The 16535-nt window shown below is 40.4% G+C and overlaps 1 protein-coding gene across 3 annotated transcripts in view; it reads right to left on the bottom strand.

Moving 5' to 3' along the window:
* The window catches only part of fez2b (fasciculation and elongation protein zeta 2b), a 129962-nt gene that overhangs the window by 19704 nt on the left and 93723 nt on the right, over positions 1–16535 (bottom strand). For all 3 annotated transcript variants that reach the window (XM_059985614.1, XM_059985613.1, XM_059985615.1), the window contains one exon: positions 9055–9323. In XM_059985614.1, coding sequence (XP_059841597.1) covers positions 9055–9323 — 269 coding nt within the window. The remainder of the gene's footprint in view (positions 1–9054; positions 9324–16535) is intronic.

Raw genomic sequence — 16535 nt, 5'->3', positions numbered from 1 at the left:
ATAGCCCCCTAAATTTAAGCTAATTGTAGCTGGAACTCCTTGCTCAAATCCTGCCAATCAGGCTTCAGGTGCAGATACAGAATTGAAATGGTTCTGATCAAAGTCAGCAGTGACATTCTATTATGACAAGTCATGATTTTGAGAATTTGCCCTAATGTGTATGGAGGTTCATGGGGTTGGTAAATTCAAATGGAATGTTTACTGAACAATAATGCAAATTACTGAAGCCCAGGACTCTGCCCTTTTGTCCTATTTGTTCTGCAGTTTGGTAATTATACTCTTCTAGATTAAGATCGAAGGCCATGAATCACAATTAGACCCAAATGGACTCTTTCATAATTACGTACTGCCCAAGGATTGTTGAATTTTTTGCCTATAGGTGGCACCATTTCATAGAAATGTGACAACCAGCCTGCAATGTTGATAAAGCAATTCGTAGAGCTTATTTGTTTCAATGCCCATAAAGAAATTTATAAGATCAATACTTGAAAATGCTGATTAATTATCCTAAACAATTCCTTCTTAGTTTATAAATGCTTGAGCTTAGTTCCTTATACATTACCAATAAATTGCTGGTTTCTATTAAAGATTAGCTTTATTTGTCACATGTACATTATCACTAGAAATTTAATTCATCAAAGGAAAGGACCAGCAATTACTAAAGCAAAACAGCATGAGAATGCCCATGTGTAAAAGACTGCCTTGCATCAATATTGATGTCACTTAACTTAGAAAAAATGAAACTTTTCTCTTTTTCTTCTAAATTTATGGTGCAAATCAGACAGTTTCATTAGTTTAATTAAAAAAGTACACCATCCACCCAGTACACGACAACAAATGATGCGCACTGCAACCACATGAAGAAGTGACTGGAAGGGAATATAAGGCACCTGTTTCTCACCACCTGAGCTTCCAAATGTCTGGCGAAAGCCATTCTGAATGACATTTGAGAGTCCCTCCATGCTGAAACGCTGAAGCAGGAGAAAGCAGAAAAAGGACAGAGAGAGAAAAAGCATATGAAAATTACAGGCTCACAACTGACAGCACACAGCGGGGATGAGAGCAAGAAAATGCTAGACAAAGTCCAACCATAAAACATAGCTGTTACACACATTTAAAATGTCACCGTCAGTCTTTCAAAAATAGTAATTAGTACGAGGTGTCAGTTTCACTAAATTTCATGCATTTGCACTTGCAGTTCTTTAACAGAGGAGCTTTTCTAATTGTGTAGAGATAAAATCTAAGATAGTGCCACAACACTTAATGATACAATAAAAATGAATGGATCACAGCTTATTAATACATGTATTGCATCCTACTAGACTGTCCCTTTTGTTCAATCAACTTTTCTCCTTTTCTCTGAACCTAAAAATATTGTTTCGGCTGAACACCTCGATTTCAATGAAAAGTTAACAAATGAAAACATTACCTTTGTTACTCTCTTAAATGAGTACTTCCATCATCTTTGTTTTCTTTCATAACTTTGGAAATATCCATCTAACTAAATGAAGTTAATACATAAAACAACTAATATGGACAGAACATATTGATTGTATTGGGCTAACTATTTTAAACATTCAAGTAATCAGTAATTTTATCAAAATTCATGACTAACAAATTCCAAATTATCTTAAGTATTATTTTTTCCAATTCTACCTTGGATATTTTAGAGCTGTAAACAAGAATTTGAAAGATTAAGCAGAAGAGCTTGACAAAAAAAGACTAGTAGAAATGAAATAGACTGAAACTTGCTTCCAGTTAACACAGAAAATAATTTAATGATTTTAAGATCAAACAGACATTGCAAGGAATATTTCATTGAATTTACTGGCATCTTAACTTCCATTTCTTCAGAAATGTTTCAACATATAACAAACCATCACAGTATCTTACATTAGTGTTTTGATGTTGAATTGTGCCCTTCAAATATAATGCCATCAAAGTGAGTTTGTACAGCTGAAATTGCTTGCAGAGGTTCTGGGAAAACTAATCACAGTCAGAAAGATCCAATAAGAAAGTGCTGGTCTGTGAATTTAACTCTAAATAACTGACATCAGATGCACTATATTTGTCATTTTTGAGGATGTAGTATGGCTTCACAATGCTTTAAGATGGATAAAGGCAAAGTTGCATTTATTGCCATGAGGAAACTCTGGCAGTCCTTTGTCTCAAATAACTGGCAAGGTTACTGTAGATTCCGGACTACAGAGCGCACCTGATTAAAAGCCGCATGCTCTAATTTTAGAAAGAAAATCAATTTTGTACTTGTACAAGCCGCACCGGATTTTAAGCCGTAGGTGTCCCACGTTGTAATATGAGATATTTACACAGAAAAATATTACACGTCAAGATTTTTTAACTTTTAATTAAATCCGTATGGTAACATAAACAAATACATATTGCAAATGCTTTTTTTCGAACAGTGCCTGTAACACAGCTACTTTTAAATATACATACGTATCGGTAACACACAAATTACGTTGCGTATATTTTTTAACTGAACAGTGCACGAACAACATTCCAATATCTACTAACGACTGGTATAAAAAATATATATACTGTAGCCTACCAGGAAAAGTTATTGATCGCCTTCTTCATCTTCCTCCTGCGCACTAAAACCATCAAAGTCCTCTTCTTCAGTGTCCGAATTGAATAAAACCTCAGGATCTCGTCATTCACTTCAGTCTCTTCGTTGTCGCTCTCACTTGAGCGCACGTGGTCCTCTTCATTACGCAGCAGTCCAGCCTTTCGATACGCGCTGGTGATGGTGGATGTTGTGACACGGCTCCACGCATTTAGGATCCACTGGCAGACTTGAGTTAAAGATGCTCTTCGCATACGTCCTGTTTTGGTAAAGGATTTCTCGCCGCTCGTCATCCAAGCCTCCCACTCAACGCGCAGCGCCACTTTAAATGCCCGGTTCACGCTGATGTCCAGTGGCTGCAAATACTTCGTGGTGCCCCTAGGAATCACAGCTGGAATTGAGTTTGTACTCTTGATGGCAGCTTTCACTGAACTTTCATTGTCAGCCGCTTAAAAAATCACCATCGGTGGAAGCTTTAGTCCGGATGCTGTGCAGCTCAGAACACAAGTAAAATGCGTTCTCTCATGGCCACTTGTTTTCAGTGTGATGGACGAGTCACCTTTTTTATTAACAGTCCGAGTGAGAGGCAGGTCAAACGTCAAAGGTACTTCATCCATATTTATGATATCATCTGGCCTGATGGAATTCTCCGCTATCTTTGTTTGAGTGAATGTGCGGAAGTTAGCAAGTTTTTCCTCGTGGTCGGGAGGGAGCTGCTGACACAGAGTCGTGCGTACCCTGACGGACAGGCCTTTTCGTCTCATAAATCTAAAACAACACGATGGCCCACCTCTAAAATCTTCGATTTTCATCTTGGTGGCGATTGCTTTAGCCTTCAGTCTGATCTGCACGGTGGAAACACCGCGGCCGCCTGCTCTCTGTGTGTTAACCCAGTCTTCAAGAAAGTTTTCAAGTTCGGGCCATCTGCTATGATTACCTCTGAAAGCTTTTGTCGTCTTTTTGCATTGACTCAGTTCTTCACGCTGGCGTCTCCACCGTCTCACCATCGATTCATTTATGCCAAGATTATGTGCAGCAGCTCGATTTCCTTCTTCAACTACCAGATTGATCGCCTTTAACTTAAAAGCTGCATCATATGCTTTTCTTCCGAGTGTTTTCCATGTTGATGAGGGTGAGTACAAATGACTGATTTACAATAATTTAATTGTGAAAGTGCGCTTGATTTATCGTACAATTTCACTGGACCTCTGTGAACTACTCATCAATTTTATTGGTCTACTGTTAAGAGGCAAAATGTTTTTGGCAGCATGAAAAAAAAACATGCATTAGCCGCACCGTAGTATAGGCCGCAGTGTTGCCGCAGTGTTCAAAGCATGGGAAAAAAGTAGCGGCTTATAGTCCGGAATTTACAGTAGTTTTAGAGCATGCAACCAGGCACTTCAGCCCTACTCATCCATGCCAACCAAGGTGCCTTCCTGAGCCAGTCCCAAATGCCAGCACTGTCTCTTTTCAATTTTCCTCTAAATTTTGTCAATCCAGTCTCTCCTCATTAATCAAGCCTTCCAATCCCAAGAAAATCCTTATGAATCTTTCCTGCATCCTTTCTAGCTTAATCTTATCCTTCCTATAGTATGGCGACTAGAACTGCACATTATAATACAGCTGCAGTTTCACTAACGTATTAAACAGCTATGACTTCCTATTTGTGGTACTCAGTGCCCCAACTAATGGTTTGCCTTCCTTACCACCTTGTATAAATGTGTCACAACTTTCAGAGAACTATGTGTTTGTACCCCTAGTTCTCTGCGTTCTGCAACACCCCCAGGGCCCTGTCACTCACTGTATGCTCTGTCCTGGTTTAACTTCCCAAAATGAATCACTTTGCACTTATCTGAGCTCAATTCCATTCACCATTTTTTGGCCTATTTTCTCAGTTGATCTAGATTCTGTTGCAAACTTTTGATCCCACCCACATTCTCATCCATATTATTAATATAAATGACAAACTACAGGGACCAACAGTATCAAACAATGATTAGATAGCAAATTCTAATTCACAAAAGAGGAAAAATAGTGATGCATGTTAGGGTCATGTAGGATAAAGAAATAAAAGGAGATAACAACAATTTTGATCTCGCCTCAGCAGTAGTTTTATTATTTCTGTATACATCAAAATATTTTGTGTATTTAAAGTTAAACTCACATATATAAACGAAGGATTTGTAAATCACTTATAATGACAGGATCGTACACCTTGTTCTTAGTGCTGGAAAACACTGGAGAGGAAGTCATGTATCAAAGCTATTGCTAGATACACACAAAATGCTGGAGGAACTCAGCAGGCAGGCATCTACACAGGGGAATAAACAGTTGAGGTTTCAGGCCGAGACTCTTCCTCAGGACTGAAAAGAAGCCGCCAGGTGAGGGGGAAGGTAAGTGGGTGAGGAGGCAGGAGAAAAGAGAAGCTGTAAGGTGATAGGTAGAAACAGTACAGGGCTGGAGAAGGAATCTGATAGGAGACAGTGGACAATAGAAAATAGGGAAGGAGGAGGGCACCAGAGGGGCATGAAAGACAAGAGAAGGGGCAGAATAGGGAATGAAAGTGAGGCTGGGGAGCATCATCTCTAGCACCCGGACAATCAGTACTGGTGCCCCCCCCCAGGGTTGTGTGCTCTCCCCACTTCTCCCTTTACACTAATGACTGCACCTCACAGGATCCATCCGTTAAACTCCTGGAGTTTGCAGACAACACAACTGTCATTGGCCTTATCCAAGATGGTGATGAGTCTGCATACAGACGGGAGGTGGAACGGCTGGCCCTCTGGTGTGGTCAGAACAATCTGGAGCTAAATACGCTCAAGTCTGTGGAGATGACAGTGGACTTCATGAGGAGCTCCCCAATACTCCCCCCAGTCACTATACTCAACAGTATTGTGTCTGCTGTGGAGACCTTCAGATTTCTGGGTGTCACAATCTCCCAGGACCTGAAGTGGACACCCAACATGGACACTCTTATCAAAAAGGCTAAGCAGAGATTGTATTTTCTACGTCAACTCAGGAAGTACAACCTGCCTCAGGAGCTGCTGATTCAATTCTATTCAGGACTAATCCAGTCTGTTCTCTGTTCGTCCATCACTGTCTGGTTTGGATCAGCTACCAAACAAGACAAGGATAGACTCCAAAGAACCGTCAGGGCTGTGGAAAGGATTATTGGTGCGAAGCTGCCCTCAATCCAGGACTTATATGCATCCAGAGTCAGGAAGCGAGAAAGCAGCGTTATTGTAGACCCATCACACCCTGGACATCACATGTTCCAACTCCTTCCTTCTGGTTGGCGCTTTAGATCACTGTATGCCAGGACAAATAGGTACAAGAACAGTTTCTTTCCGTATGCTATCAGTCTAATGAACACTTGAATTTTAGTTTATTATAAATCAAGTCCACCTGTACATTCAATGAGGTGGACCTCATTGTATATAGTTTATGAATATTTGCACTATTGTTTTGTTTGCTTTTAATTCTGTACAAAGAGAGCTCAGGGAAACCAACATCAGATTCCCTGTATGTGTCCTCATACTTGGCTATAATAAAGGATTCTGATGCTGAAATGAAAAAGAGGGAGGGGAGAAATTAATGGAAATTAGAGAGAAATCGATGTTCATGCCTTCAGGTTGGAGGCTACCCAGATGGAACGTAAGATTTTGCTCCTCCAACACAGTATTGGGTCCCACACTGCCAGATTTGGGAGCACTTACTGCCTTGCAGCCATCAGCCTCCTGGATTGGCTCCATTCGCCTCAGCCACTGAACTGATTTTGCAGCCCATTGACTCACTTATGGGGATTCTGTGTTATCTGTTTACATTTTTTTAAAACTATTTGAATGATTTGTCCTCTTTTGTATGTTGGATGTCTGGTAGTCTTTGGTGTGTGTGGTTTTTTTGTGGATTCTATTGTGATTCTTTGTTTTGTGGATGCCTATAAGAAGATGAATCTAAGAGTTGTATTGAAGTTTGAACCTGAGAGTGGCCTCATCGTGGCAATACAGAAGGCCATAACCAATATGTCAATTACAACTGGTGACAGGAATTAAAATGGTTGGCCACAAAAAAATTCTGCTTGTTGCAATGGGAGTAAAGGTGCTGGACAGAACCATCCCCCAATCTACTTCAAGTCTCAGTGATGTAGAGGAGGCCACACTAGGAGCACCAGCTACAGTAGATGACTACGGCAGACTCGCTGGGGTCATGCTACCTTACTTGGAAAGACTGTTTGGGGCCCTGAATGGTGGTCAGCAAAGTTGTTATTATCTTTTTTAAACATTTTTTTTATGATTGAAAGACTGCTGGATATTAAAAACTTAAAGTACTGCAGGACCACATCATCAATGAGTTGCTCACTGTCAGGAAAAATGAAGGAGCTGGAGTTGGTGCAGACCATGATGCTGCCTGCTACAGAGAAGCATCGGTGCCTCAAGGAGATGCGTAGTCAAACAGTGAGTAATTATGTCTTAGTCACTTTCCTTGTGCTTGTGATTGCAAGACTTTGTTGGAGATCAGTGGTATAGAATGTTGCAACTCCAGTTCACTGGTTTATTGGCGAATGGCAAGAGAGCTGCAGAGTCTCGGTTACAGTAAGGACTAGGCCTCACTCTGCAGTGTCGCCTGTTTGCAGCCATTCAGGGGAAGTGTTAGAGTCAGACGCTACATCGGAGTCTGATATCCATGATGGAGTCAGTGCTGCCCCCGACATTCATTCAGCCCTCAGTATTTGACTGCAGATTGCTGAAACATTCATGAACTCAGGGACTTGGACTATTTTTTTGTGTGACCGCATTTTACCGCCATCTTATATGTGCTTGCTATCTTATATGTGCTAAATGTGCTTTTTGCTGTGTTAGATTGTTGGTACTGTGTCTTGCACCTTAGCCCTGGAATAGTGCTGTTTCATTTGGCTGTAATCATGTGTGTTCATGTATGATTGATTGACAACTGAACAACAATTTAACTTGAGCTAGATGTGAGATATCACAAAGCAAAAAAAAAAAAATTTTTTTTTGAAGTTGAAATTTCAATTAAATTTATTGCCAGGAAGTGCAATCATTTAGACCTGCTGGCCTTGGTCAAATTAATTTTGTCAATTCTCATGGGCTGAATGGCCTGCTTCTGCTCCTACATCTTATGGTGTCCCTGCAGATACAAAAATCAAAACAGCAGTACTCCATTGATGCTGACATTAAGTTATTTATCAATAATGTCAAACCAGACAGAAGCATCTACATGGGGGCAATATCTATCAAGGAATGTAGATAATAGAAGTCTAACTGTAAAATATAAACTTAAAAGATCTCTCTGGTAAGTAGTGTAGCTGCAAGGCATAATTACAAATCAATTTAGAAGCATTTTCACATAAAAGGTAGGAAAGAACTACAAGCTAATCTGTCTAACCCTTACTTTGATGTAGGGATGTAGTGATGTTCTCATGCACAGGTCTACTGTTATGAAATTATCTCTCCTCCTTCAAAACAAACCTTGCAGCTTCTCCAGCATATGGAGCTATTCCTTTGACATGTTAATCTACTGAATTTGCTCAATAGGAGAAAATTGTACATGGGCACTGGTTTCCTTTCTTAGTCTTCAATTAAGTTGTAACAAAAGGCCTGTATAAAAACTGTACTGTTAATCTATATAATAACAGAGGAAAGTCCACCGCAAGAAAATGAGATTTTATAATCAGACTTTAATGATTCAGGATGAATAACCCTATTCATAGTCAACTTCATTATCATGCAGTGTTAACAGGGAAAATTCCACACAATTTGGCATGGCACCCACTAGAAACAGTCGGTATTCCATGAATGATAAAAAAAATCATTTGATTCAAGTTCTGGTCCCGGAAATAACTTTAATCTCTTTAAATGTCAGCCTAGCATTCTCAAAACATTAAGGGTAATTCATCTGATGTTGCAAATCATATTATGTGGGAACTGGACATTCTAAAAAAATATTTGTGTTGCAGCACTAAATGGAAGCTGAAATAATGAGAGTACTGGATAAAGCAACATCAAAAAATGCTCAGTTATATTTCTATCCCCTGTTCTCATTATTAATCTGTTGGAGGCAATGTCTGAAAGTGCATCTCTGACAGCCTCCAGTCAACTAATAGGACAGCTCGAAGTCCCCTGTGACTAGATCCGTTTTACAGCCATGAAATTTTAAATTACTGCATTTTCACCCCTGCCCCTCCCCCATTCTCATCTCAAGATCTTTCGCCGCAGAATACTCTTCTATTACATGCTACAGTAAAGCCATGCTTCCTCATAATGCTGACTGATGAAACAGCATCCCTTTATGATTTTGTCCCTCAGTAACATTTTTCCACAAATTGAATATGGATGCTTCAATACTCTGAAAAATAGTGTGTTGGTTTAATATTTTGCATAAGATAATCACAAATTAATCACAGATAATGCCAGAAGATTTGCTCCTCTGCTGGTCTAGCCATGACTCACCGTTCCTGGCATGTGACCTTTGTCTTGCTTTCCATTTTGTGGGCTTCCGTTCTTCTGTTTCTTCTTTTTCTTCATGGTCTCCCTGTGCTCTTTCTGTTTGTTTTGAACCTCAATGAGTATGGAAATGAAGCTGTTTTTCACCTCTTTTTCAAACTCCAGCTCATCACGTAAAGCTAGCTGCTGAATCAGCTCCTCTGAATAGTCTTTGATTGCACTCTCAATCTCCTCCAAAAGCTCATTTAATTCAGCCATAGGCAATCGCTTCACACCTGAAATAAAATGTTGAATACAACAGCTGAGAGGCTAAACTGAATGCATGATGAACAAGAATTTGGTGGCAGTTCATGTAATCAAATATTTAATAATTTGTGCATCACCAAATGACAAAAAATAAGCATCTGGATAATCAAATCTTTTTTTTGAGCAATGCATATTTGCAGACACAAATAAAAGGAAAAGATTACAAACTTTAATCTAAATATCAATTCCATTACCTCACAACATACTGATACATTGGACAATTTTTTTCAGAAGTGTTGCTTCCTCATTTTTTTTTGTTTATGATAGACTGCTTGAAGATGAACACAAATATAATTTCAGGCTACTTGTATCACATAAATTTGGAGAAACAACAAATTAACTTTTATTGAATCTAATGTGTTTAATTGCATAATGGACCTGATGCTTTGCAATAGTTCAACTAAGTCAAAAGTAATGATTTTCATTTGCACTCAGTTTCTGAGGCTTCCCGCTTAAATGTCCAACAATAATTCACCAACATTGATGGATTCTAGTTGCCCTGGTATCTTTTCTCCATGACCACAATGTCCTGGTGAAACCTTTCACCATGCTTATCACTAACAGCACCAAGATTTGCAGGTAAGAAGTCTAAATCGGAATGCAGAAAATGAATCTTTAGTGACATGTTGCATTTCATGGTTTTATATGCTTGAAGCATGCTTTCAACCAGCTGCATGCAGTTTGGTGCCCTGAAGATGCCGAGAAAAATTTCAACAACTTCCTTGAATGCCTTCCATGTGATTTTCTCCAGTCCCACTAGAAATTCTTCAAATTGTCTGTCATTGATGACCTGTTTGATTTGTGGACCAACAAAAATGCTTTCCTTAATTTTGGCATCAGTTATTCTAGGAAGCATAGAACCATAGAATATTACAGCACAGAAAAAGGCCTTCTGGACCTTCTTGGCTGTGCCGAACCATTTTTTTTGCCTACTCCCACTGATTATGTATCTGTTCTCCCAGATCCCTCTGCTCTACTGTCCTACCATTTACCTTGTATGTTCTACCTTGGTTTGACCTTCCGGTGCAATACCTCACACTTCTCCACATTAAACTCCATCTGCCATTTTTCAGCCCATTCCTCCAACTGGTCCAAATCCCACTGCAAGTTTTGAAAACCTTCCACATTGTCCACAACACCTCCAATCTTTGCATCATCAGCAAATTTGCTGATCCAATTTGCCACATTATCATCCGGATCATTGATATAGATGACAAATAACAATGGACCCAATACTGATCCCTGTGGCACACCACTAGTCACAGGCCTCCACTCAGAGTAGCAATCCTCCACTACCACTCTCTGGCTTCTTCCATTGAGCCAATGTCTAATCCAATTTACTACCTCTCCATGTATACCTAGCGACTGAATCTTCCTAACTAACCTCCCATGCGGAACCTTGTCAAAGACCTTACTGAAGTCCATGTATACAACATCTACTGCCTTCCCTTCAACCACTTTCCTGGTAACTTCCTCGAAAAACTCTAATAGATTGGTTAAACATGACCTACCACGCACAAAGCCATGCTGACTGTTTCTAATAAGTCCCTGTCTATCCAAATACTTGTAGATCCTAGCTCTTAACTCCTTCCAATAATTTACCTACTACCGATGTCAAATTTACCAGCCTATAATTTCCCGGCTTACTTTTTGAGCCTTTTTTAAACAACGGAACTACATGAGCTATCTTCCAATCCCCCGGCACCTGACCTGTGGATATCAACATTTTAAATAATCCTGCCAGGGCCCCTGCAATTTCAACACTAGTCTCCTTCAAGGTCCAAGGGAATACCCTGTCAGGTCTTGGGGATTTATCTACTCTAATTTGCCTCAAGACAGTAAGCACCTCCTCCTCTTTAATCTGTACAAGTTCCATGACCTCCCTACTTGTTTGCCTTGTTTCCATAGACTCCATTTCAGTTTCCTTTGTAAATACAGATGCAAAAACCCCATTTAATATCTCTCCCATTTCTTTTGGTTCCATACATAACCGACCACTTTGATCTTCAAGAGGACTAATTTTATCCCTTACTATCCTTTTGCTCTTAACATACCTGTAGAAGCTCTTAGGATTATCCTTCATCCTGACTGCCAAAGCAACCTCATGTCTTCTTTTAGCCCTCCTGATTTCCTTCTTAAGTATTTTCTTACTCTTTTTATACACCTCAAGCATCTTATTTCCTCCCTGTTGTCTATACATGTTATACATCTCTCTCTTCTTCTTTATCAGAGTTCCAATATCCCTAGAGAACCAAGGTTCCTTATTCTTATTCATTTTGCCTTTAATCCTGACAGGAACATACAAACTCTGCACTCTCAAAATTTCTCCTTTGAAGGCCTCTCACTTACCAATCATATCCTTGCAAGAGAACAACCTGTCCCAATCTATGCTTTTTAGATCCTTTCTCATTTCTTCAAATTTGGCCTTTTTCCAGTTCAGAACTTCAACCCGAGGACCAGATCTATCTTTATCCATGATCAAGTTGAAACTAATGGTGTTATGATCACTGGAACCAAAGTGTTCCCCTACACACATTTCTGTCACCTGCCCTAACTCATTTCCTAATAGGAGATCTAATATTGCATCCTCCCTAGTTGGTCATCTATATATTGATTTAGAAAACTTTCCTGAACACATTTCAGAAACTCTAACCCATCTAGACCTTTAACAGTATGGGAGTCCCAATCAATGTGTGGAAAATTAAAATCCCGTACAATCACAAATTTCTGTCTCCTGCAGTTGTCTGTTATCTCTCTGCAGATTTGCTCCTCCAATTCTCACTGACTATTGGGTGGTCTATAATACAACCCTATTAATGTGGTCATACCTTTCCTGTTTCTCAGCTCCACCCACAATGGCCTCAGTAGACAAGCCCTCTAATCTATCCTGCCAAAGCACTGCTGTAATATTTTCCCTGACTAGCAAAGTCACGCCCCCACCCTTCATCCCTCTGCCTCTATCACGTCTGAAGCATCGGAACCCTGAAACATTGAGCTGCCAGTCCTGCCCCTCCTGTAGCCAAGTTTCAGTAATGGCTATGATGTCATAATTCCATGTGTCAATCCAGGCCCTCAGCTCATCTGCCTTTCTCACATTGAAATATACACACCTCAGAAGATTATTACCACCACACACAGCCTTACTATTTGTGACTTTGCATGAACTACTAACTTCATTTATTTTTACCCCCGTTCCACTATCTACTCTGGCACTCTGGTTCCCATCCCCCTGCAAACCTAGTTTAAACCCTCCCCAATAACACTAGCAAACCTCCCTGCAAGTATATTGGTTCCCTTGTAGTTCAGGTGTAACCCGTCTCTCTTGTACAGGAAGACCTGCCCCAGAAGAGGTCCCAATGATCTAGAAATCTGAAACCCAGCCCCCTACACCAGTTTCTCAGCCACATGTTCATCTGCCAGAGCATCCTACACTTACCCTTACTGGCACGTGGTACAGGCAGCAATCCAGAGATTACTACCCTCGAGGTCCTGTTTTTCAACTTCCTACCAAACTCTCTGTACTCACTCTTCAGGACCTCCTGACTCTTTCTACCTATGTCATTGGTACCGATGTGTACCATGACATCTGGCTGATCACCCTCCCAACTCAGAATGCTGTGCACGCAATCAGAGACATCCCTGACCCTGGCACCCAGGAGGCAACAAACCTTCCGGGAGTCTCTGTCATGACCACAGATTCTCCTGCCTGTACCCGACTACGGAGTCCCCTATCACTACCGCTCTGCTCTTCTTCCTCCCTCCCTTCTGCACTACAGAACCAGACTCAGTGCCAGAGATCCAGCTGCCGCAGCTTGTCCCAGGTAAGCCATGCCCCCCAACAGTATCAAAAATCGGTATACCTGTATTGGAGGGGAATGGCCACAGGGGAACCCTGCACTACCTGCCCTTTCCCCTTCCCTCACCTGACGGTAACCCAATTACCTGTGCCCTGTTCCTTAAGTGTCACTACCTCCCGGAAGCTACTATCTATAAACTGCTCAGTCTCCTGAATGATCTGGAGGTCATCTAGCTCCTGCTCCAGTTTGCTAACACGGTCTGTTAGGAGCTGCAGCTGGATGCACTTCTTGCAGGTATCGTTGTCAGGGACATCAGAGGTCTCCCTGACTTCCCACATCCTGCAAGAGGAGCATTCCAACATCCTGCCTGGCATATTCTCTAGTCTGAACAAAAAAAAGAAAACAGAAACTTACCAGAACCTACCCTCACCTCTGCCTATTTCTCGCCGAAGCCTGACTGAGCCAAAGCCGTCCCACTCCGACTCAGTCCACTCCAACGATGGCCGCTGTATATGGTGGTCTTTCTTTTAAACTTTGGCACACTACGTCACGCGCCTGCGCAGTCTAGCCTCTTTTCCCCGAGCTGTTAAAGAAAAGAAAAATGACCTTCTCTCCGCAATGCCTTCAGTCTTCCACTCTCAGCCTCTTGCTTCGATTGAAAAGACTGTTGGAAGTTTTTTTCTGCCTTTTAAACCTTGGCATGCTACGTCACGCGCCTGCGCAGACTAGCCTCTTTTCCCCGAGCTGTTAAAGAAAAACGACCTTCTCTCTGCGATGCCTTCAGAGTTCCACTCTCAACCTCTTGCTTCGAATGAATTCTACCTCAAATATCAAAATCCTTCATAGAATTTTTTGTGCCTGGTGATAGCAAATTCCATCCTTACAGTCCTGAACCCAATAATTATTACTAAAACCTGTCCTGCCATAAAGCAGCCACGCTGCCTAAGCATGTCCAAGCATGCCTGGACAAGATAGGAAACCTTCCAGCTTACATTGTAGGCAACATTTTAACTGGCTTGAATTATGTACTGAAATAATAAACATAAGTTTATTTTTTTTTTAAATGGTGCACGTTAGGGAAATTTCATGGTGATTTTCATGATCAGTAGCCCAAAATTCATAAGATACACCTAAAGGTATTCAGGAAGCAAAATCTTTGTTGTCCAGTGTAATCTAAGAACAAATATGATTCTCAATTAACTGGCCAGCCACAAATCAAAATGTAAAGCAGAATGAGAAAAGTTCACTCATTCATTTGACCAGTGATGGACATTTCATTGGATTTTGCATTCACTTTAATTTATGTAAGCACACAGGAAAATTAATGTGATTTAAAAATTAAGTAAAATGGCATTTGCCCTCAGAGTGCACAAATAATTCCACAACACAAATCACACTCCTTTTGAGCAAAATGCACATCCTTAATTTCCCTGTGCAGCATTTTTATTCATTTCTTTTCATCTACAAAACAGAAGATGTATGCCTTTCACATCTCTGCCTGACTACTGAAAACTGTAGTTCAAGGATGCCAACCACCACTCTAATAAGTATAACTGAGAGTACCCTTTCTTTATCTGAGGCACAATTAAATAGTAGTGTTTTTTACATAGATTTTCAAAATGTCAAGCAAAATCCCTTCTCACTTCCTTCCTAAAAAGTTAACCATTGAATACAATAATTTGCATTGTATTTTAAACAATATTTGTGTCGACCCTACTTCACAATATTTACTAAGATCCGCGGGAATGAACACCCTTGTGTTTTAAGAACAGCTCAGAGATAATATTATCCATGTATTATTTGGCTGGATGTAGGCGATGGAACCAGGAATCAGTGATTTTTGGTAACGTTGCTGCTCCTGTAACAGCGAAGGGAGCTCATGAGTAACTCATCCCAATGAATATCTGATTATAATAATATTTATCTTTTATTTAACAAGTGGTGATGAAAGATGCTTGATTTGCTTCAGACTAACAGATTGGATGGCATCTGCCTGGGAAATGATTCAAAATATTTGGTCAAACTTACCTAATAAGGAGCTATAACAGAGAGCAGCAGATACAATAATCCTGGAGTCCTGGGCCAAAATTACCCTTCTTGCCCATGACACAATGTTCTGAATAAAAGTCACCAAACTTCAAAAATAACTCATCATGCAAAGTATGAGACATTTTGATGTGGTACCACCCTACAGAAATGCCTTCTAAAATCAAACTTGACTTTGTATTGCATTCTTCCAGGGCAAATTTTCTGCTGTGATTAATACACAAGAATGTGAAATTCACTTGCAAATTGTGCAAATGTGTCAGGAAACCACTACTCACATTCACTAATATGCTGTGAAAAGCAGCAGCAATACATGGTGACATTTTATACTTAGATAATAAAATTTTCTTTGTACTTTGAAACAACAACTGCTTCCCAAGTGTCAGATATGGAAAGGAGCAGATTGGTATATACACTCTAAAACCACCAAGCACCAAATCATAGCTTTGCATAAGCTGCAAATTATGCTCAAATTTTGCAAATTTAAGGAACAGCCATGTGATAGCAATGAACAAAAACAAAGCAGTTCTTTTACAAAGCAAACACGAGGAAATCTGCAGAAGCTGGAAATTCAAGCCACACACACAAAATGCTGGTGGAATGCACCAGGCCAGGCAGCATCTATAGGGAGAAGCACTGTTGACATTTCGGGACGAGACCCTTCATCTGACGATAGATGCTGCCTGGCCTGCTGTGTTCCACCAGCATTTTGTGTGTGTTGCAGTTCTTTTACATTTGGCAGTACTAGAATATTTTTTCTTGGACAAGAGAATATTTTTTTCAGATACTTAATGAATACTTTGCTTCAGTATTCATTATGGAAAAGGATCTTGGCGATTGTAGGGATGACTTGCAGCTGACTGAAAAGCTTGAGCATGTAGATATTAAGGAAGAGGATATGCTGGAGCTTTTGGAAAGCATCAAGTTGGTTAACTCACTGGGACCAGATGGGATGTACCCCAGGCTGCTGTTGTAACTGAGGGAGGAGATTGCTGAGCATCTGGTGATGATCTTTGCATCATCAATGAGGACGGGAGAGGTTCCGGAGGATTAGAGGGTTGCAAATATTGTTCCCTTATTCAAGAAAGGGGGTAGAGATAGCCCAGGAAATTATAGGCCAGTGAGTTTTACTTCAGTGGTTGGTAAGTTGATGGAGAAGATCCTGGGAGGCAGGATTTATTAACATTTGCAGAGGGATAATATGATTAGGAATAGTCAGCATGGCTTTTTGAGGATCTGACTAAATGCATTGAAGAAGGTAGAGCCGTAGACATAGTGTATATGGATTTCAGCAAGGCATTTGATAAGGTACCCCATGCAAGGTTTATTGAGAAAGTA

Source organism: Hypanus sabinus, chromosome 12, assembly GCF_030144855.1.
Source record: "Hypanus sabinus isolate sHypSab1 chromosome 12, sHypSab1.hap1, whole genome shotgun sequence".
Classification (NCBI taxonomy): domain Eukaryota; kingdom Metazoa; phylum Chordata; class Chondrichthyes; order Myliobatiformes; family Dasyatidae; genus Hypanus; species Hypanus sabinus.
This window is presented reverse-complemented; position numbering and strand designations above follow the sequence as displayed.